This window comes from Heterodontus francisci, chromosome 2 (assembly GCF_036365525.1).
Source record: "Heterodontus francisci isolate sHetFra1 chromosome 2, sHetFra1.hap1, whole genome shotgun sequence".
NCBI classification, from domain to species: Eukaryota; Metazoa; Chordata; class Chondrichthyes; order Heterodontiformes; family Heterodontidae; genus Heterodontus; species Heterodontus francisci.
Genome location: NC_090372.1, coordinates 165,479,771 through 165,502,280, shown reverse-complemented (window position 1 = coordinate 165,502,280; position 22,510 = coordinate 165,479,771). Strand labels below are relative to the sequence as shown.

Below are 22,510 nucleotides of genomic sequence, written 5' to 3'. Positions count from 1 at the left end.
ATGGGTCACATGGCCTCCTTTTGTGCTGTAACGATTCTGTGAAGCTTTCGGTCATACTGAAGCTGTACTAAACATGCTTCAACTCCAGTACAAATGTCAATTCTTCACTTTTCCTTTTCTAATTTCCAAACATTTTCTAACCTCCTTTCCAAAAGATGCATCATGCCTGGGTACTGTTCCATGGGTAGTGACTACCCTCTGGTATCTTGGTCAAAAGGCCATTTTGCTGGAGGCCCAGATGGTGACTTTTTAAACGCCTATTCAACCTCAATGGTGAAATCAGCCAGGGTTCCTATGACCGTAAACGCTATGTCAATTGGACATTCTGGAGAAATTCTGATCGCTATGTAATCATTAAACAATATTCCGCTTAATATTCCTCATCTGTTAAAAAATTGGCATGTACCTAGAGGTGAATCACAAAGGTTTACTGATCGAGTTACAGGAAGTAAATGGGATTAGAGAAAGGTAATTAAGCCCAGTGATATTCAATGTTTTCAACTTCCCAATATTGAGTTATCGAGACCAAATAAAAATGTGACTGAATGACTCAGAGGATGAAGAGGAGAATTAAATCTTTTTCCAAGGCTTCAGCAATCAAACTACATATTATTTCATGATTTAATCACTATCCCTTAGTCAGCAAAGGAATCACCTGTAGTGTCAAACTCAAGTTATTTCATGAATGATCACAATATACCTAGGAACCTGGACTGTGTCTCCAACCAAGCTGCCCAAACGCTCTTCCACCCTCATTAAAACTACGAAATATAAAATCCTTCCAACTATGATTGTCAACAAATTTAAAAAAGGTACGTTTGCAATCCAGCACTGATCAACTAAAATAACACGCTTTTGGCGACGTCGCTCCCAATAGGGAGTGCCAGATTTTGGAATCATCCCTTTAATTTAAACATGTTAATGGATGATGATGAAACATTGAGGATTCAATCTACACTTTGCCCCCACCTCATTCATCACTTCGCAAAAATCCTACTGAACAGTACATACCTTCCTTCAAATCTGTGTTTCAGAAAGTCAAACAATGCTTTTTGCATCATGTCTGTCACCTAAAGAAAGGAATATTAGAAAATGAAAGTTTAATTCATGTTTTAATAATAAAATACTTGGAAGATAATTCCACATATTTTGACCTACAGTTTAAAACTGAATTTTCATAAAATTTTATTCTGTAGCGTTTCTAGGATTTTAAAATCAACTAGGATGATGTTTGGATTTGGCAGTTCCACTTTGGTGGTGAGTCTGGAACACAGAAACGTACGGACCAGAGAAGTCTGTTTAATTGATTCTAATAACCAGTATCTCTCAATTATCCATTCTGTAAAATATCGATCCAATTTTCGCATAATATTTTCCATGCTATCTACCTCTATTACCTCAAGTAATTCATTACATAGGCTCTCTGCCCTCTATCTGCTTTTACATTGCCATATTCCCAAATCAGCATTCATACGTCACTATCCTATGGATTAGTTTTGCATTGTCACAATTCAGAATGCGGAGATCAATGGAAAATGATTAGACCTCCAAGCCTCCAGCATTCAGTTACATTTTTGAGTTCAATTCCAGGCTAAATCTACGAGAGTTCCTACCCTATCATCAATGCAAGTGGTATAAAACTTACTACTCAAAGGAATTTATTTTGAAAAGCCCCCATTCCTTTTGCTGGACTGCAGAAGACACTGATTTAAACATCTTTACATGTTCCAAACTGCTCACAAAATTCAAACAATTTCAACTTCATGGAGTCAATGGGGGCAGCACAGTGGCGCAGTGGTTAGCACCGCAGCCTCACAGCTCCAACGACCCGGGTTCAATTCTGGGTACTCCCTGTGTGGAGTTTGCAAGTTCTCCCTGTGTCTGCGTGGGTTTCCTCCGGGTGCTCCGGTTTCCTCCCACATGCCAAAGACTTGCAGGTTGATAGGTTAATTGGCCATTATAAATTGCCCCTAGTATAGGTAGGTGGTAGGGAAATATAGGGACAGGTGGGGATGTGGTAGGAATATGGAATTAGTGTAGGATTAGTATAAAATGGATGGTTGATGGTCGGCACAGACTCGGTGGGCCGAAGGGCCTGTTTCAGTGCTGTATCTCTAAACTAAACTAAAAACTAGGTCCATCACAATAGCTTTATTTGGAAACCTTTAAGAGAGAATGGCAGATGTATTTTACAGCGAGACTACTCAAAATGTTAGAATCCTAATATTCTGATAAACTATCAAAAAGATTTGAGTTGTGATAAGCCTCCAATCTGTGCAAATGAACAAAATGGAAACTGCTTAATAAATTAGTTTAAAAAAAATATATTAGCAGCAAAAGTTACTGGAACTGAACCAAATAAAATACACAAAGCACATATTAGACACTTTTCTTTCTCTCTATGTCTGGACCCATATTCCAACGGGAAAGCAAAGAGGCACCTCCAAACTCTATTTATCTTAAGAAATTTGTGCCTTTATGTGCATCTCACTTAAAAAAATTATTGTTTATACTACAGATATAGTGACTGATGCTGCCCAGAGTAAGATGCAGCCAGCTGCACCAATATACAGGCAACCCTGCACTTGTCTCTAGTCAGGCAAATGGAGTTCTCATGTTTGCTTATAGGAATGTAAGAGTGCAGCTCATTGGTACCTAAATACTAGTTACCTTTTTATTCCACCCAGGAGCCACATTACAAAAGGTTAAAAATTAAGTTTAAAAGTCCCCAGGCTGTTAATATTTGTTTTGCAACAATTGCAGTTATACAGCAGCCACTGTGAAGCTGGGACCGTGCGAGACTACCATCTGCCAAATATCAACGTGCCATCACTTGTCACTTCAATCCATAGCTTGTTCAGTATAGATATAACTACAATCCACATTGCATTGGTGCATAACCCACCAAACAGCTAGGGCATTACATACATGTAGGGCTGAATTTTGTTGAGCTCCTGACATCAGACTCCATGGCGGTGGGGGGGGGGGGGGGGGGGGTGGCTGGGGGAGTGCGGAAGATCGCAGCGGCCCGCCACGGAGCCCAATGCCAGGATTTCCGGGCCCAATCTTCCTGGCAGCGGCGCAGCTCTGAGACAGCCACCCTGCCATTTGGCAACGGGCCCGACTTTAAATGTTGAAATGAACTTTATGCATACATTTAAATCCAATTCCCTGCAATCTTACCACTTTTCAGTTCAGGGAAAGTTGGCACCACCTAGGTGGGGAAGGGGGGAATCAGAGTATTTTCAGTGTAGTTGGGGGGTAGGGTTAATTCTGTATTTTTAATATGGGGGGTGGTGGAGATGGGGGGAACTTATGATTTTTAGTGCAGTGGGGGGGGGGGGGGGGAAGAGAATGGGCTCTAATGATAATTACTAGTGTAGGGAGGGTGGGAAGGGGAAACCTCTGCACTTTGATCAGTTTGGGGTGGGGGAGGGGGTAAGTCAAGTGTTGAAGATAAATGTTTTTGGGGGGAGGGGAAAAGAGTGCAAATGTTAAATGTAATTGTTTTTTGGGGGGGGAGGGGCGATAGATTTATCGGCAGTACATGGGGGGGTGGCGCGGATAGCCCTTTAAAAATGTAAATGACCCAGCATGGCTGGCTGTCCTTTAAAAATGGCACCAGCACCTGCGCACAGGCAACAGATGCCATTGCTGGCGTCAGAGAGCCCGCCCCCTCCCAATGATTTGGGGGGGAGGGGGGGAGAGGGGGTGGCCTGACTGGCTCATTAGCCTGGGCCACGAGGAAGATCGCAGCGGCACGGCAGTGCGTGCGGGCTGCTATTTATTTCGCCCGCTGCTGCTGTTGGCAGTGGGAGAAGAAATCCAGCTCAATAGATAAGTGGGTCAGTTTACCATCATTCTCATTCAATAAAACCCTAATCCCTATTTCCCCATTGAAAATCAACAGCAGGTATTTTCTTTAAAATGTGTTTCAGAAAGTCAAACAATGATTTTTGCCATTAAATACTGTGGGACTACTATCTTTTTCCAAATATGCATAAGGATTCCACTAGCTGTGGTTTACATGCTTAAGAAAACTTTATGGAGAGGACAATCTTGATGCTCTCTCTGCCTATATACCCAAATTGTGATGTTGGTGCCATCCCTCCATAAGTGTCAGCAATCTAATGCTATCCTCTCTTCACTGCCATCTCTCCAGCTGTGTCCTGAGATTCTGCTTCTCTCACCTTCCTGGTCTCTCATCACTTACCTATGTCTCAATGTTGCCACCTTTTACCTCTTGTTCACATCCTGATGCTTTATCTCTTCATCTATCTGCATCACAATGCTCTGCCCCGCACTGTCCTCATCTTGATGCTCTGCCTCCTCCCCACCTAAGCCCTGATGCTCTGCTTCTCCACCAGCCCAATCCAAATGTCCTGGCACCTTGACTCCTCTCCTCCCGTTGCAAGAGTCAATGTTATGGCCTTTCTTATACAGCAATATTTTAAAAAGAGTTGTCTGCAAAATCGAGAATATGTCAAAGACGACAATAAAGCTGTTTATGGCCTATTATTGATCTACTTGACCAACTTACCTCATATCCTTTCAGAGAAGGCCCCACTAAAACTACTGGTCGCATAGAAGGCACTACATCGTAAGGAGGGATGTGCTCAGTCTGTGTGAAGAAAACATATTCTTAGAATTTCATAAATAGATTAGTTTCCAATTTTCCCCCCCTTTCAGCACTTAATTCAGAAATCACAGTTATGCACATACTGCACCATGGAATCTTTTCTGTATATAATTGTTAGATTAAGATTCATATTTCCTAGAAATTATGCTGAGAATCATTGAGTGAGTCAATAGTTTTTGCTGGATTGTTTTGATTTCCCGTTGGTAAATACAAATGGACCCCAGTCCTAATCACTAGCTGAACCACACAAAGAAAATATCCAAACTAACTTTCCAACTGAAAGCATAATTGAAAACAGAGTTTTTAGCAGATATATAAACATGAAGATTTATGTATTTTAGCTGCAATTTTACTTTCAGTCCTTCTGTTTAACAGTAGCAATGAAAAAAGAAACCTTCCTAATGTAATACGTTACTATGAAACTGATTGCTTTGGTGGCTGATGCATAGTGCCAGTAACTATGCACAGTAATGGTTGCCATGTTCATGCACAGCAGCCGAGAACCCTGTTACATGAAGTCTGGTGTGGAAATAAATAAAGCAAAATCCACTGTGGGATTTCAAATGTTCACCACTCATTAAAAGACAACAAGTTGTGGAGTAAACAAGAATTGGGCGTGTGTGGTCCCCAAGGGTGGTAGAGACACATTCTGACAAAGTAAATATTTAAACAGCTTATAATCAGGACATTTCAGGTTCTGAGTCACATTTAACTGTTAAGTTCCTGAAGGCTGCCACTGCTACTTTGGCTGACAAGAATGCCAATCACACAAGCCCATATCATGAGTGCAATAAAGACAGGGGCACTGAATTCGTGTTCCATGTTTTTTCCAGATAAAATTCAGCCCTTTCAAAACAGGAAGAAAATTACAAACTTCTAAATTTCTATATGAATTCAATAATGTTGTATCTGTAAATGTATTGCCGAGAGTAAATGTATTGCCTATACTAAATTATTTCTCATTTAATTTCATTGAGTGCTCTATAATCTATAAATTGCATTGACTAATGTAACTGCGCTGGTTGGTAACACAATGGTTAGCTTAACAACGGAAAGCCCTTGGGTAAGGAGTTTAAAGACAACATACAACTGAAAAAAGTGCAGATTGTAAGAGGAGAATTTTTAGGAGTCGATGGGGGCAGGAACAGAGGCGGGCGGGCACGGAATATTGGTTTCCCGACTCCATCCTGTCCCTGGGTCATTTTCCCTAGAAGTGGGCTGGTGGGGGCAGCAGGCCTACCTGCCCGCAAGTAACGGGTAGCCAATTGACCCCATAATGGCCTAAGGCTCAATGTCGAAGGCTGACTGGAATCATTGCTGGAGGTGGTCATCGTGGCAAACTGGGGGACAAAAAGCACTCCAGGCAGGCTTAGAGACTCGCCCTGCCTGCTTGGCTTCAGTTGCAGCTGCAAGCCGCCTTGTGGAGGCGTTCCCCCTTCAAAATGGCCCAGCTGCAAAGGGTTTTTTTTTTATTTTAAAAGTTAAAAGATGGAGAGAGGGCACTTCAAAATGGCAGTGTCGTCTCTCTCACTTACCTTGAAAGACCAGCTTCTACTTCTTCAGTGCTAGAGGGCATTCTACTGGTCCTCCAGCTTTGAGATCCCACCCGCCGTCCTTAATTGGATAGCGAGCCTGCCTCTGGCCACTAATTGTCTAATTCAGGGAAAGTCACAGATGAGTGACTGTTTCACAAATAATGCTGGCTTCTGACCCCTATTTGGGTCTGACGGGAGGGTCCTGAAGACCTAAAATACAGAAACAATCAAGCACTCAAATGTTTTCTATAATAACAATTACGACCTGAAACAAAAATCAGGCTCAACTCTAGGAGGATGATTTAATGTGTTCTGTCAACAACTTTGTTGTTGCATTCACAGAACATTAGACCATTTTTGCCTAATCTCCTAACCTTGCTCTTGGGCGTACATATTTCTAGTAAACAAATCCCAGTGAAAACACACTCGTTTGCTGGTCATTCTACTTGTTCAGGTATAGTAACACAGAATGTACAAATATAATTAGGAGTATTTTATTTTATTTCCACAGTACATTACTTTCGCTGGTGTTAAAGCAAGAGATAAATCCAGGACTATTTTAACAGTGAACAGTGCAGGGATGTTCCTTTAGGATAGAGTTTTTCAGTGAACTGTGCTGCATCAGTATTTCATCAAACCTGTCAATGCCAGATACTTCAGAGGAGGAGTGGAAAATAATGGGAGACCATGGCCTGAATATTACCTGATTTAGGGGCCAAAAATCCACTGCGCCTTTGATTCCAGCAAAAGTGTCAGGAATGGTATGCTACCTGAATTCAGAATGGCCAGTGGAGTCAGTGGGAGAGGTTTTCTCATTCGAACATCAATGGCAGACATTGGTCAGAAGGGGTGAGGAACTGTGGCACTGGCCAGTTACTCCTCACCACACTGGCAGCACCAATCCCAGAGAATGCAAAGGCAGACCCACATTAGTTTCTATATAAGGGGCCAGCACAAAAAAAAATTGTCTGAAAAATTTCAGTGATCCAGGCCAAGTCATGACCCAAGCCCCATTTCTGTCTGCTGAGAGGCAAAGAACTCCTTCTCCTCTTCCATTATTGGTCACTCAGCTGGCTGCAGCTCCAAGATCAGGAATGAGGCAACCCCTGACTTGAAGCCCCCTTCTTTTCTGGCCACACACCCTATCATGCAGATTACTTTGTTTGGGTCACATAGAGGTTCAACATCAAACAAGGCCCCCGGGGGAAACTGGCAGAGAAGGGATCTAGTGTCTCCAGATACTAGCAAAATTCCTGAGCCTTCCACTGACTTATAGTGGGAGTGCTTTGGAAAGTCCATGGAAATTTGGGACCATAACATCTACATACATGTCACTTATCTGGACTTCAGGGAGGAACAGTCTGTAAGGGGAGTGTGCCTCAACAGAGATATGGGGCAGAATATTTACGTTAGCGACCTACTTGGAACAGGGGGGAATGGCAGTTGGTTGGGAACCCAAGTGTTGCTGGAGCTGCTTTATCATAGCTGTACTCAGCCACGGCATTAGCATCCCACTTCTGGGTTTCCCAAACACTCAGTGTATGGGTGTGAAGACGACCCACACTCTGTGAATGAAGGCTCTCTATTTAGAGAGACCCGAGTAGGGGTCAGAATGACTGCATTCCAAATTGATTCCTGAAGCTTTAGTAACCATGAGAATGGAAGCACAACATGGGAAAGTTCTGGCCTCAGTTCTCTGACTCTTCCTTGGAGGTCCTGCTACTGCATGTGAGGGCCTGCAAACAAATGCCATTTCCCTCAGATGGAAAGAAGCCAGCCTCTTCGACCAAACAGGCATGGCTGCAAGCGGCAGACAAAGCGAGCAACAGAAGTTCGTCCCTCGCGTCTGGATTCAGTGCCGCAAGAGGGTTAATGTCCTCAAGAGGGCAAGAAAGTTGAGTGGCATCCCAATTGCAGGTGCCTCTGACTTCCCCCGCATTCTCCTGCACAACACTCCTCAGATAAATACACCTTGCAGCTCTATTCATTTCTCTCTCACCCGAGGCACCCCCTCACTTCCTCAGCTGAACACCCAGTGACACTCGCCCTCATCTAATGCCATCTCACACCGACCCCTCACAGTCACTCAATTCAAATGTTGTCATTCCATTTACTCCATACAACTCATTCCTCACACTCAACTTTCTGCATTCTCTCCCTGCAGAAGAGAGTGCAGAACTCCAAGGAGAGACAGAGAACCGTGGGTGACCCTCCAGTTGAGTCACCCTGACTGTTGTGGAGGCAGTGGCCATGGAGATTGGCAGAGTGCAAGGCCATCAGTGATAGTGAGATGGGGGGTCTCCCAGACACCTGGCGACACAATTAGAAATCACATTGCCGTCTGGCATATAACAATCACTACTGTCGATTTGTTGTCACCAATGACTGAAATTTGAAAACAATGTTGACTTTTTACCCTTTCCCCCTGGTAGTTCCAATTCATGTCTTTCAGTTCCCACAGGTCCTTCAAGCATGACACAGGAGCCAAGAGTGAGAGAAGGCCGAGGACTCCTCAGAGGAGGTCGTGCACTCTGAAACATTGTCAGTCCACTCATGCGCACACTCCACCAGTTCAGATACGCACACCTCGGTGGGGGCTCCAAGGGAGATAGCTGGGTTGTCACATGGTGAGACATACCTCACAAGCTGTTTGGGAAAAAGCCAACAGTGAAGAGTCCCATTGGAGGGCACAGGGCACTCCCAAGCTCTGCTCAGCTGCACACAGACGCTAAACCTCTGGGATCATCCACGAAGAGGACAATTCTGGAGTAGCCTTTCCAGAGGCACTGCACACCCTTGGAGAGAGATCGGAGGAGTCCATCTCAAACATGAGTGGCACGACATTTCAGGCCTTTGTGTTGATGTCTACCTCCATGAAGCATCAGATACGGCAAGTGACTGAGTACAAGCTTGCCCTCGCCAAAGGCTGAATAGGATGGTGGAAAGCCTGGCCTTTGCTGCACTACAATGAAATGTGAACCAGCCAAGTGCTCTCCACCTCTTGGCCAGCAGGGAAGTGGGGGTGGGCCACGAGAGGGAGGATGGAGCAAGGGCGTATGAAAACGGGCACCTTGCTCAAGGTGTTCCCACTTCTCATTCCTTGCCCCTCACCCCCACCTCAGTTAAAGCCCAACATGCAGCCTCCTGTCCTGATGACTGAGTCTGCCCCTGCACAGGTGCAGGTGGGGCAGTCTTTGGCAGGGCCCTTATGGGCTCAAAAACCCAGATGACTTTCGCCATGGACATCTCAGCTGTCAGAGCAGGGGCATGAGCAACCTGCCTCTACTCTACTGAACTGACAGGGATAACACTACATCGAAGTAATAGAAAAAAAAAGACTTTTTTGTTGGACAAAAGGATTCACTTGGGTGGTTATAAAAATGTCAGTGTCTTAATGTATTGGAAAATGTATATGAATCATGCACTTCATTTGACGTTTCCATTGTCCAGTCCTCTCCATTATTGCCTCCTGCCTTCCAAATGGACATTAGCCTCGAGGATAATGGTATGGCCAGAGTAGAAGATGAGCAAAGAATGTGAATAAGATGGAGGGATTTCTGACTGGGAAATGAGGAAATGATTTGCACTGGGGGCTGGGGCAGTGGGTTTAGCATTGTTGTGCCATAAAGCTTCACACAATCAGAATATCCAAAACGCATCTGGACGATTCAGTCATGGGCCTCTTTGACAGCTAGGTGAGTGGCTGCAGGCACCCTGGACACATCAGGTTCCTCCTCATCCTCCAAGAATGCCAAATGGTCCTCACCTTCCTCCTCCGGCAGCTCCACTCCTCTCTGCAGCACAATGTTGTGCAAGGCACAGCAGACCACTACCATTTGGGATATTCCTGCGGGTACATATTGAAGGGCGCCCCCAGATCTGTCCAGTCACCTGAATTATATCTCCAGCAACCCAATGGCTTCCTGTGCTCAATATAAAGATTGATAGTAAACTATCTTGCTCAGCTGCTAATAAGGGTCTTCCTTTCGTAGACCAACCCAATGGCCTTGCGATCACATGACTCCGGATGTCTCTTTCCTCTGTATCAGAGGTAAGACTGCTCACAGGAATCATCAGCCATGCCCTTGCAGGGTAGCCCTCATCTCCAAGTAGCCACCCACTGACTCGGTTTGGAGGTGCGAACATGTGGGAGATTTGGCTGGCATAGAAAGAAGGCATCATGGCATCTTCCAGAATATCTTACACAAACATGCATGGAAACCAGCTGCACATTGATGGAGTAGAATCTCTTTCGATTGACAAAGATTGCTGGTTGATCCAAGGGTATCTTGATTGTCATGTGTGCAGTATATGACTCCCAGTACCCTGTGGGAATCCAGCCACTGCAGCAAATGTGAGAGCCTTCGGTTTCTAACAGGCAATGTCAAAGTGCAAATAATTGGCAGGCATTGCAAACATCACTCACATGGGAGATGCACTTGTGGGCAGCAGACTGTGAAATCCTGCAGATGTCACCAGCAGATCCCTGGAAGGAGTCAGGGACAAAGAAATTCACGGCTGTGGTGACCTTGATGGTCACTGGCAACGTGTGCCTACCTGGTCCACTAGGAAGGCACATTCCTGAGAGATGCTCCAACCATGCTCGCTGTATTCACGCCCGAGGTCTCCACTGCAGGATGTCACTGATGTTGCTTCTTAAGGGTGGTCTGCAGAACAAACAACTTTTGCTCCTGATACTATGTTGTAGAACTTGCAGCTCTAATGAGTCAAGTAACTTTTGTGATTCATGCTTGTGATGGACCATCTTTCACCTGTGGCCTGGTGAGGTTGAATCAACAACTCGGCAGGGCTCAAGAGGTTGTTGTAACTCCAAACAGCAACACCAAACCCTTCTTCAACTTCATGTGTTTCCTACTTAAACTCACTGATGCCCTTCTGAGTCCAAGCTGATGCCTGATTCAAGTAGAGTGATTCCTGTAGAAAATGGAGCTCACCAAGATGGTCCCACAGTTGTGTTTCTTCTCTGTGGTTAGTAAGAGTTTGTTTTTTGCTGTGTGTGTGCCACCTGTTCTGGCATGGTGCAGTTAGTTTTCTTCTGCTAAAAATAAGTACCCAATAATATATATCTCACAAAAACTGTATACAGTTCTGGGCACCACACTATAGGAAAGATGTGATTGCACTGGAGAGGGTGCAGAGGAGATTCACCAGGATGTTGCCTGGGCTGCAGCATTTCAGCTATGAAAAGAGACTGGAAAGGCTAGGGTTGTTTTCCTTGGAGCCGAGAAGGCTGAGGGGGGACATGATTGAGGTGTACAAGATTATGAGGGGCATTGATAGGAAGAAACTTTTTCCCTTAGCAGAGGGATCAACAACCAGGGGACATAGATTTAGGGTAAGGGGCAGGAGGTTTAGGGGGGGATTTGAAAAAAATTTTTTCACCCAGAGGGTGGTTGGAATCTGGAATGCACTACCTGAAGAGGTGGTGGATGCAGGACCCTCACAACATTTAAAAAGTATTTAGATGAGCACTTGAAACGCCATAGCATTCAAGGCTACGGGCCAAGTGCAGGAATATGGGATTAGAATAGTTAGGTGCTGGATGGCCGGCACAGACACGATGGGCCAAAGGGCCTGTTTCTGTGCTGTATAACTCTATGACTCTAAAATGGCAAACACCTTGCCAGTCGAAGATGTATAAAAAAAAGCAGGAATTTTCATTTAGTCAGCTCTCTTGGAACATAAAGACAGATAGTAAACAATCTTCCTCAGCTGCTAATAAAGGTCTTCCTTTCCTAGACCAATTTAATATTTCAGTATTGCTGAAAAAAAGAGAAATGCTGTCGAAGCCTTTCATCTTGCAATCGTCAGGACAGACGCAAGAATGCTGAATTTCAAAAGGAGCAGCAATTTATACTGCATGGGAAATGGGTGCTAATTGTTTGGTGCATTCTCCATGACAATGCCTCGACCAGAGTCAACTTGCCAACCAATCAGCGCCGCGGCTTGGCTTTGAGTGACAGCTCTCCTACTAAAGTGTAAATCAGGCGGAGGGTATCGGCGGGATCTGTGTCTGATGGATGGCGGCTGCATGCCTGTGATTGTTCAGTGTCAGTGACAGAGAATAGGCTGCCTGGGTGGGGTTATTGCTGATTCGTGATTCACGGCACAGGCGCACTGGGATCAGCCGCCCCTGCTGTTTTGCCACAGTTCAGGGAGTGAGCGGGAATGACTACTGCAGGAGAGAGGGAGAGGCTGAGGGGAGAGTAGGGAGCAGGACAGCACACAGCCAGAGGTGCAATGCAGCAGTGAGGCAGCATGCTGAGAGAGAGCCAGTCCTTCAAACAAGCACTTGCCCAGGGAGCAGAGGAAAGGGGGAGGGGTGGGGGGGGAGAGGGGGGAGAGAGAGAGAGAGGGGGGAGAGAGAGAGAGAGAGAGAGGGGAGAGAGGGGAGAGAGAGAGAGAGAGAGAGGGGAGAGAGAGAGAGGAGAGAGAAGAGAGAGAGAGAGGGGAGAGAGGGGAGAGAGAGAGAGAGAGAGAGGGGAGAGAGGGGAGAGAGAGAGAGAGAGGAGAGAGAGAGAGAGAGAGAGAGAGAGAGAGAGAGAGAGAGAGGGGAGAGAGGGGAGAGAGAGAGAGGGGGGGAAGAGAGAGAGGGGGGGAAGAGAGAGAGGGGGGGGAAGAGAGAGAGGGGGGGGAAGAGAGAGAGGGGGGGGAAGAGAGAGAGGGGGGGAAGAGAGAAAGGGGGGGAAGAGAGAGAGGGGGGTGAAGAGAGAGAGGGGGGGGAAGAGAGAGGGGGGGAAGAGAGAGAGGGGGGGAAGAGAGAGAGGGGGGGGAAGAGAGAGAGGGGGGGAAGAGAGAGAGGGGGGAAGAGAGAGGGGGGGAAGAGAGAGAGGGGGGGGAAGAGAGGGGGGAGAGTGGGGGGGAAGAGAGAGGGGGGAAGAGAGAGGGGGGAAGAGAGGGGGGGGGAAGAGAGGGGGGGAAGAGAGGGGGGGAAGAGAGGGGGGGAAGAGAGGGGGGGAAGAGAGGGGGGGAAGAGAGGGGGGGAAGAGAGGGGGGGAAGAGAGGGGGGGGAAGAGAGAGGGGGGAAGAGAGAGGGGGGGGGAAGAGAGAGGGGGGGGGGAAGAGAGAGGGGGGGGAGAGAGGGGGGGGAGAGAGAGGGGGGGAGAGAGGGGGGGAGAGAGGGGGGGGAGAGAGGGGGGGGAGAGAGAGGGGGGGAGAGAGAGGGGGGGAGAGAGAGGGGGGGAGAGAGAGGGGGTGGAGAGAGGGGGGGAGAGAGAGGGGGGGGAGAGAGAGGGGGGGAGAGAGAGGGGGGGAGAGGGGGGGAGAGAGATGGGGGGAGAGAGATGGGGGGAGAGAGATGGGGGGAGAGAGAGGGGGGGGAGAGAGAGAGGGGAGAGGGGGGGAGGGGGGGAGAGAGAGAGGAGAGGGGGGAAGAGAGAGGGGAGAGGGGGGAGAGAGAGAGGAGAGGGGGGACAGAGAGGGGAGAGGGGGGAGAGAGAGAGGAGAGGGGGGGAGAGAGAGAGAGAGGGGGGAGAGGGGGGGAAGAGGGAGGAGGGGGAGAGAGAGAGGAGAGGGGGGAGAGAGAGAGGAGAGGGGGGAGAGAGAGAGGAGAGGGGGGAGAGAGAGAGGAGAGGGGGGGGAGAGAAAGAGAGAGGAGAGAGAGGGGAGAGAGAGAGAGAGAGAGAGAGAGAGAGGGGGGGAAGAGAGAGAGGGGGGGAAGAGAGAGAGGGGGGGAAGAGAGAGAGGGGGGGGAGGAGAGGGGGGGAAGAGAGAGAGGGGGGGGGAGAGAGAGAGGGGGGGAAGAGAGAGAGGGGGGGAGAAGAGAGAGAGGGGGGGGAAGAGAGAGAGGGGGGGGAAGAGAGAGAGGGGGGGGAAGAGAGAGAGGGGGGGGAAGAGAGAGAGGGGGGGAAGAGAGAGAGGGGGGGAAGAGAGAGGGGGGGGAAGAGAGAGGGGGGGAAGAGAGAGAGGGGGGGGAAGAGAGAGAGGGGGGGAAGAGAGAGAGGGGGGGAAGAGAGAGAGGGGGGGGAAGAGAGAGAGGGGGGAAGAGAGAGAGGGGGGGAAGAGAGAGAGGGGGGGGAAGAGAGAGAGGGGGGGAAGAGAGAGAGGGGGTGAAGAGAGAGAGGGGGGGAAGAGAGAGAGGGGGGGGAAGAGAGAGAGGGGGGGGAGAGAGAGAGGGGGGGAGAGGGGGGGGAGAGAGAGGGGGGAAGAGAGAGGGGGGGAAAGAGAGAGGGGGGGAAGAGAGGGGGTGAGAGAGAGGGGGGGGGAGAGAGGGGGGGGAGAGGGGGGGGAGAGAGGGGGGGGAGAGGGGGGGGTGATGGGGGGGGGGAGAGGGGGGGGGTGAGGGGGGGGGGAGAGGGGGGGGGAGAGGGGGGGGAGAGGGGGGGGTGGAGAGAGGGGGGGTGAGTGAGGGGGGTGGAGAGAGGGGGGGAGAGAGAGGGGAGGAGAGAGGGGGGGAGAGAGAGGGGGGGAGAGAGGGGGGGGAGAGAGAGGGAGTGCAGAGAGAGAGGAGAGGGGGAGAGAGGGGGGGGGAGAGAGAGAGAGAGAGGGGGGAGAGAGAGAGGAGAGGGGGGAGAGAGAGAGAGAGGGGGGAGAGAGAGAGAGAGGGGGGAGAGGGGGGGAGAGAGAGGAGAGGGGAGAGAGAGAGAGGAGAGGGGGGGGGGAGTGAGTGAGGAGAGGGGGGGAGAGAGAGAGGAGAGGGGGGGGAGAGTGAGAGGAGAGGGGGGAGAGAGAGAGAGGGGGGAGAGAGAGAGAGGGGGGAGAGAGGGGAGAGAGGGGGGTGGAGGGAGAGAGGGGAGAGGGAGGGAGAGAGGGGAGAGGGAGGGAGAGAGGGGAGAGAGAGAGAGGGGGTCAGAGGGAGAGAGGGGGTGAGAGGGAGAGAGGGGGTCAGAGGGAGAGAGGGGGTGAGAGGGAGAGAGGAGGTGAGAGGGGAGGAGGAGAGGGGGAGAGAGAGAGGAGAGGGGGGAGAGAGAGAGAGGAGAGGGGGGAGAGAGAGAGGAGAAGGGGTAGAGAGAGAGGAGAGGGGGGAGAGAGAGAGGAGAGGGGGGAGAGAGGGGGGAAAGGGGGGGAGAGAGAGAGGAGAGGGGGGAGAGAGAGAGAGGAGAGGGGGGGAGAGAGAGAGGAGAGGGGGGGAGATGAGAGAGGAGAGGGGGGGAGAGAGAGAGGAGTGGGGGGAGAGAGAGAGGGGGGGGAGAGAGAGAGGAGAGGGGGGAGAGAGAGAGGAGAGGGGAGAGAGAGAGAGAGAGAGAGGAGGGGGGGGGATAGAGAGGAGAGGGGGGAGAGAGAAAGAGAGGAGAGAGGGGAAGAGAGAGAGAGAGGAGAGAGGGGAGAGAGAGAGAGTGGGGTGGGAGGGAGAGGGGAGAGAGAGAGAGGGGAGAGAGAGAGGAGGGGGTGAGAGAGAGGGGGGGATGAGGGCGAGGGGAGAGAGAGGGAGGGGGAGAGAGGGAGGGGAAGGGCAAGAGAGAGGAGAGGGGAGGAGAGAGAGAGGAGAGGGGGAGAGAGAGAGAGGAGAGGGGGAGAGAGAGGGGAGAGGGGAGAGGGGAGAGGGGGAGAGAGAGGGGAGAGGGGGAAGAGAGAGAGGAGAGGGGGGAGAGAGAGAGGAGAGGGGGGAGAGAGAGAGGAGAGGGGGGAGAGAGAGAGGAGAGGAGGGAGAGAGAGAGAGGAGGGGGGAGAGAGAGAGGAGAGGGGGGGGAGAGAGAGGAGGGGGGGAGAGAGGAGAGAGAGAGGAGAGGGGGGGGGGGAGGAGAGGAGGGGGGGGGGAGAGGGGGGGAGAGAGAGAGGAGAGGGGGAGATGGAGAGAGATAGAGGAGGAGGGGGGAGAGAGAGAGGAGAGGGGGTGAGAGAGAGGTGAGGGGGGAGAGAGAGGGAGAGGGGGGAGAGAGAGTGGGGAGGGGGGGGGAGAGAGAGAGGAGAGGGGGGGAGAGAGAGAGGAGGAGGGGGGGGAGAGAGAGAGTGGTGAGGGGGGGAGAGAGAGAGGAGAGGGGGGGGAGAGAGGAGAGAAAAGGGGGGGGAAAGAGAGAGGGAAAGGGGGGGGGAGAGAGAGAGGAGAGGGGGGGAGAGAGAGAGGAGGGGGGGGGAGAGAGAGAGGAGAGGGGGGGAGAGAGAGAGGAGTGGGGGGAGAGAGAGAGTGGGGGGGTGAGAGAGAGAGAGGGGGGGTGAGAGGGAGAGAGGGGGGGAAGAGAGAGAGGGGGGGGAAGAGAGAGAGGGGGGGAAGAGAGAGAGGGGGGGGAGAGAGAGAGGGGGGGAGAGGGGGGGGGAGAGAGAGGGGGGAGAGAGAGGGGGGGAAGAGAGAGGGGGGGAAGAGAGGGGGTGAGAGAGGGGGGGGAGAGAGGGGTGGGAGAGGGGGGGAGAGGGGGGGAGAGGGGGGGGGAGAGGGGGGGGGAGAGGGGGGGGGGGAAGGGGGGGGGGAGAGGGGGGGGAGAGAGGGGGTGGAGAGAGGGGGTGGAGAGAGGGGGTGGAGAGAGGGGGGGAGAGAGAGGGGGTGGAGAGAGGGGGGGAGAGAGAGGGGGGGAGAGAGGGGGGGGAGAGAGAGGGAGTGCAGAGAGAGAGGAGAGGGGGAGAGAGTGGGGGGGAGAGAGAGAGGAGAGGGGGGAGAGAGAGAGGAGAGGGGGGAGAGAGAGAGAGAGGGGGGAGAGAGAGAGAGAGGGGGGAGAGGGGGGAGGGGGGAGAGGGGGGGAGAGAGAGGAGAGGGGAGGAGAGAGAGAGGAGAGGGGGGGAGGAGAGAGAGGAGAGGGGGGAGAGAGAGAGGAGAGGGGGGGAGAGAGAGAGGAGAGGGGGGAGAGAGAGAGGAGAGGGGGGAGAGAGAGAGAGGGGGGAGAGAGAGAGAGGGGAGAGAGGGGGGTGGGAGGGAGAGAAGGGGAGAGGGAGGGAGAGAGGGGAGAGGGGAGGGAGAGAGGGGAGAGAGAGAGAGGGGGTCAGAGGGAGAGAGGGGGTGAGAGGGAGAGGGGGTCAGAGGGAGAGAGGGGGTGAGAGGGAGAGAGGAGGTGAGAGGGGAGAGAGGAGAGGGGAGAGAGAGAGGAGAGGGGGAGAGAGAGAGAGGAGAGGGGGGAGAGAGAGAGGAGAGGGGGGAGAGAGAGAGGAGAAGGGGTAGAGAGAGAGGAGAGGGGGGAGAGAGAGAGGAGAGGGGGGGAGAGAGGGGGGAAGGGGGGGGAGAGAGAGAGGAGAGGGGGGAGAGAGAGAGGAGAGGGGGGGAGAGAGAGAGGAGAGGGGGGGAGAGAGAGAGGAGAGGGGGGAGAGAGAGAGAGGGGGGGGAGAGAGAGAGGAGAGGGGGGAGAGAGAGAGGAGAGGGGGGAGAGAGAGAGAGAGAGAGGAGGGGGGGGGATAGAGAGGAGAGGGGGGAGAGAGAAAGAGAGGAGAGAGGGGAGAGAGAGAGAGAGGAGAGAGGGGAGAGAGAGAGAGGGGGGTGAGAGGGAGAGAGTGGGGTGGGAGGGAGAGAGGGGAGAGAGAGAGAGGGGAGAGAGAGAGAGGGGGTGAGAGAGAGGGGGGAGAGGGCGAGAGGGGAGAGAGAGGGAGGGGGAGAGAGGGAGGGGAAGGGCAAGAGAGAGGAGAGGGGGAGAGAGAGAGAGGAGAGGGGGAGAGAGAGAGAGGAGAGGGGGAGAGAGAGGGGAGAGGGGAGAGGGGAGAGGGGGAGAGAGAGGGAGAGGGGGAAGAGAGAGAGGAGAGGGGGAGAGAGAGAGGAGAGGGGGGAGAGAGAGAGGAGAGGGGGAGAGAGAGAGGAGAGGAGGAGAGGAGAGAGAGGAGAGGGGGGAGAGAGAGAGGAGAGGGGGGGGAGAGAGAGGAGGGGGGGGAGAGAGGAGAGAGAGAGGAGAGGGGGGGGGAGAGAGGAGGGGGGGGGAGAGGGGGGGGAGAGAGAGAGGAGAGGGGAGATGGAGAGAGATAGAGGAGAGGGGGAGAGAGAGAGGAGAGGGGGGAGAGAGAGAGGAGAGGGGGGAGCGAGAGAGGAGAGGGGGAGAGAGAGTGGGGAGGGGGGAGAGAGAGTGGGGAGGGGGGGAGAGAGAGAGGAGAGGGGGGGAGAGAGAGAGGAGAGGGGGGGGAGAGAGAGAGGAGAGGGGGGGAGAGAGAGAGGAGAGGGGGGGGAGAGAGAGAGAAAAGGGGGGGAAAGAGAGAGGAAAGGGGGGGGGAGAGAGAGAGGAGAGGGGGGGAGAGAGAGAGGAGGGGGGGGAGAGAGAGAGGATGAGGGGGGGAAGAGAGAGAGGAGAGGGGGGAGAGAGAGAGAGGGGGGTGAGAGAGAGAGAGGGGGGTGAGAGGGAGAGAGGGGGGGAAGAGAGAGAGGGGGGGGAAGAGAGAGAGGGGGGGGAGAGAGAGAGGGGGGAGAGGGGGGGGGAGAGAGAGAGGGGGAAGAGAGAGGGGGGAAAGAGAGAGGGGGGGAAGAGAGGGGGTGAGAGAGAGGCGGGGGAGAGAGGGGGGGGAGAGGGGGGGAGAGGGGGGGAGAGGGGGGGGGAGAGGGGGGGGGGGAAGGGGGGGGGGAGAGGGGGGGGGGAGAGGGGGGGGAGAGAGGGGGTGGAGAGAGGGGGTGGAGAGAGGGGGTGGAGAGGAGGGGGGGGAGAGAGGGGGGGGGAGAGGGGGGGGGGAAGGGGGGGGGGAGAGGGGGGGGGAGAGGGGGGGGGAGAGGGGGGGGAGAGAGGGGGTGGAGAGAGGGGGTGGAGAGAGGGGGTGGAGAGCGGGGGGGAGAGAGAGGGGGTGGAGAGAGGGGGGGAGAGAGGGGGGGGAGAGAGAGGGAGTGCAGAGAGAGAGGAGAGGGGGAGAGAGGGGGGGGGGGAGAGAGAGAGGAGAGGGGGGAGAGAGAGAGGAGAGGGGGGAGAGAGAGAGAGAGGGGGGAGAGAGAGAGAGAGGGGGGAGAGGGGGGAGGGGGGAGAGGGGGGGAGAGAGAGGAGAGGGGAGAGAGAGAGAGGAGAGGGGGGAGAGAGAGAGGAGAGGGGGGGAGAGAGAGAGGAGAGGGGGGGAGAGAGAGAGGAGAGGGGGGGGAGAGAGAGAGGAGAGGGGGGGAGAGAGAGAGGAGAGGGGGGAGAGAGAGAGGAGAGGGGGGAGAGAGAGAGAGGGGGGAGAGAGAGAGAGGGGGGAGAGAGGGGTGAGAGGGGGGTGGGAGGGGAGAGGGGAGAGGGAGGGAGAGAGGGGAGAGAGAGAGAGGGGGTCAGAGGGAGAGAGGGGGTGAGAGGGAGAGAGGGGGTCAGAGGGAGAGAGGGGGTGAGAGGGAGAGAGGGGGTGAGAGGGAGAGAGGAGAGGGGGAGAGAGAGAGGAGAGGGGGGAGAGAGAGAGGAGAGGGGGGAGAGAGAGAGGAGAGGGGGGAGAGAGAGAGGAGAAGGGGTAGAGAGAGAGGAGAGGGGGGAGAGAGAGAGGAGAGGGGGGAGAGAGGGGGGAAAGGGGGGGGAGAGAGAGAGGAGAGGGGGGAGAGAGAGAGGAGAGGGGGGGGAGAGAGAGAGGAGAGGGGGGGAGAGAGAGAGGAGAGGGGGGGAGAGAGAGAGAGGGGGGGGAGAGAGAGAGGAGAGGGGGGAGAGAGAGAGGAGAGGGGGGGAGAGAGAGAGAGAGAGAGGAGGGGGGGGATAGAGAGGAGAGGGGGGAGAGAGAAAGAGAGGAGAGAGGGGAGAGAGAGAGAGAGGAGAGAGGGGAGAGAGAGAGAGGGGGGTGAGAGGGAGAGAGTGGGGTGGGAGGGAGAGAGGGGAGAGAGAGAGAGGGGAGAGAGAGAGAGGGGGTGAGAGAGAGGGGGGAGAGGGCGAGAGGGGAGAGAGAGGGAGGGGGAGAGAGGGAGGGGAAGGGCAAAGAGAGAGGAGAGGGGGAGAGAGAGAGAGGAGAGGGGGAGAGAGAGAGAGGAGAGGGGGAGAGAGAGGGGAGAGGGGAGAGGGGAGAGGGGGGAGAGAGAGGGGAGAGGGGGAAGAGAGAGCAGAGGAGAGGGGGGAGAGAGAGAGGAGAGGGGGGAGAGAGAGAGGAGAGGGGGGAGAGAGAGAGGAGAGGGGGGAGAGAGAGAGGAGAGGGGGGAGAGAGAGAGGAGAGGAGGGAGAGAGAGAGGAGAGGGGGGAGAGAGAGAGGAGAGGGGGGGGAGAGAGAGGAGGGGGGGGAGAGAGGAGAGAGAGAGGAGAGGGGGGGGGGAGAGAGAGGAGGGGGGGGGAGAGGGGGGGGAAGAGAGAGAGGAGAGGGGGAGATGGAGAGAGATAGAGGAGAGGGGGGAGAGAGAGAGGAGAGGGGGGAGGAGAGAGGAGAGGGGGGAGAGAGAGAGGAGAGGGGGGAGAGAGAGAGGAGAGGGGGGGGAGAGAGAGAGGAGAGGGGGGGGAGAGAGAGAGGAGAGGGGGGGGAGAGAGAGAGGAGAGGGGGGGAGAGAGAGAGGAGAGGGGGGGGGAGAGAGAGAGAAAAGGGGGGGGAAAGAGAGAGGAAAGGGGGGGGAGAGAGAGAGGAGATGGGGGGAGAGAGAGAGGAGGGGGGAGAGAGAGAGGAGAGGGGGGGGGAAGAGAGAGAGGAGAGGGGGGAGAGAGAGAGAGGGGGGTGAGAGAGAGAGAGGGGGGTGAGAGGGAGAGAGGGGGGTGAGAGGGAGAGAGGGGGGTCGGAGGGAGAGAGGGGATAGAGAGCGAGGGGAGAGACAGAGAGGGGGTGAGAGGGGGTGAGAGGGAGAGAGGGGGTGAGAGGGAGAGAGGGGGTGAGAGGGAGAGAGGGGAGAGGGAGAGAAGGGGGAGAGAGGGAGGGGAAGGGCAAGAGAGAGAGAGAGGGGGAAGAGAGCTGAGCTAGCTGAAGTTTGTGGCTTCACCATCTCATTGACCTGTTTTTTTTTTCAGGGGTTTGGAGTTTGAAAGAGAGAACAGTGAGTCTAAGACTGGTATTTTAAACTTAAATAAAGGCAACTATGTGGGCATGAAAGCTGAGCTAGCTGAAGTGAGCTAGGTTACGAGGCTAGGAGATAGATCAATAGAGAAGCTGTGGCAAACATTCAAGGGGATATTTCAGAATACTCAGGATAAGTATATTCCTACTATAAAGATAAATTCTAAGGGGAAGACCCACTATACGTGGTTAACTAAAGAAGTTAAGGAAAGCATCAAACTTAAGGAAAAAGCATATAATTGGGGGTTGGGTCCCTCCTTCGTGGGCAATTTGTGGCCCACGCAGGCCCCCCACCAGGAACGAGTTCACCCCCCTCTGATCGGTCGGCAGATCATGGGGGTTGGATCCCCGTCCCTTTAAAGTCTTTAAAGGGATGGGGATCTCACCTCCTAAAACTTTGACTCAAGAAGACCAGAGGATCGTTCCGGGGGATTGGGGCGGGGGGAGGGTGGGTGAGATGGCACAAAAAGGCAGATGTGGGGTTTCCCCCTGCCTTTCGGTCCGGCACTGGGAGTCCTGCCTCCAGCACAAAATCCAGCCCGAGTGTGCAGACTGACATTGGCTACTTGTGCAGACAAAAACAATGCCAGGTATTTCACCGAATAGGAAGAAATGTGTCTTAAATTGGACTGTGTTTTGATGGCATTAGGTTGGCTATACATTTTAGATTCAGATGAATTGGCCCCATGTCCGTAGCTGTGTCAATAATTTTGTTTAATGTCCGTGGTGCAACTAATTGGTGCCTATCCCTATGGATGGTGTACTCAGTGTGAAGCCGGGTCTTCACCTTCACAGAGACTGTGTGGTGGTCAGCCCTACCAATACTGTCATGGACAGATGCATCTGTGACAGGTAGATTGGTGAGGGCAAGGCCAAGCATGTTTTTCCTTCTAGTTGGTTCCCTCACCACCTGCCACCGGCCCAGTCTGGCAGCTACATTCTTCAATGGTGGTACTGCCGAGCCACTCTTGGTAATGGCATTGGCCCACCCAGAGTACATTTTGTGCATGATCATTCAATGGTCTGTATCCAAAACATTCACACATCTTTTCTTTTCAGATGCTGATAAACCTCTTGTGCGGGCTACACATTTTCTCTCTTTCATTTCAGATTTCCAGTTTGTTTTGCTTTTTATCCACAATCTCATTTATTTTCTTTGACTTTTGCCCACTAGCTGACAACCACTTTTGTGTTAGATTAATTTCCAAATGGGTACAAAATATCTAAAAGTACATAACCATCAAACCAGTAACCAGCAAAGGACTCAATTCTCAGATCACATCTTAAAATAACACATGCCAAACAGCAAAGCTGAAACTTAAAGCAACATGACAAAATGTAACACACAGAAGGTCAAAGCACAATGACAACAGCCACAAAATAAAGTTTCTTTTCTCTTTTTTCAAAATTAATGCAAGTTTACAGAAGTACTGACCAAGCCAATACAATACTAATAGTCCTGTTGCCCAGTTGCTAGGTAGCAGGGAATGGCCCAATGGCATAATTAGCATGATTCTTTAAAGTTTATGCATATAGCTCTGTGATGAGCACCTTCAGCATGCTTTATACTTGA

At 52.9% G+C, this 22,510-nt stretch overlaps 1 protein-coding gene across 1 annotated transcript in view; it reads right to left on the bottom strand.

Annotated features, from left to right (window-relative positions):
- Positions 1–22,510, bottom strand: part of LOC137348174 (voltage-dependent L-type calcium channel subunit beta-2-like) — a 126,596-nt gene that overhangs the window by 43,333 nt on the left and 60,753 nt on the right. The window contains exons 6-7 of the mRNA XM_068013485.1: positions 4,541–4,625; positions 1,012–1,070 (exon numbers count right to left, since the gene is read on the bottom strand). Of these exons, the coding sequence (XP_067869586.1) occupies positions 1,012–1,070; positions 4,541–4,625 (144 nt within the window). The remainder of the gene's footprint in view (positions 1–1,011; positions 1,071–4,540; positions 4,626–22,510) is intronic.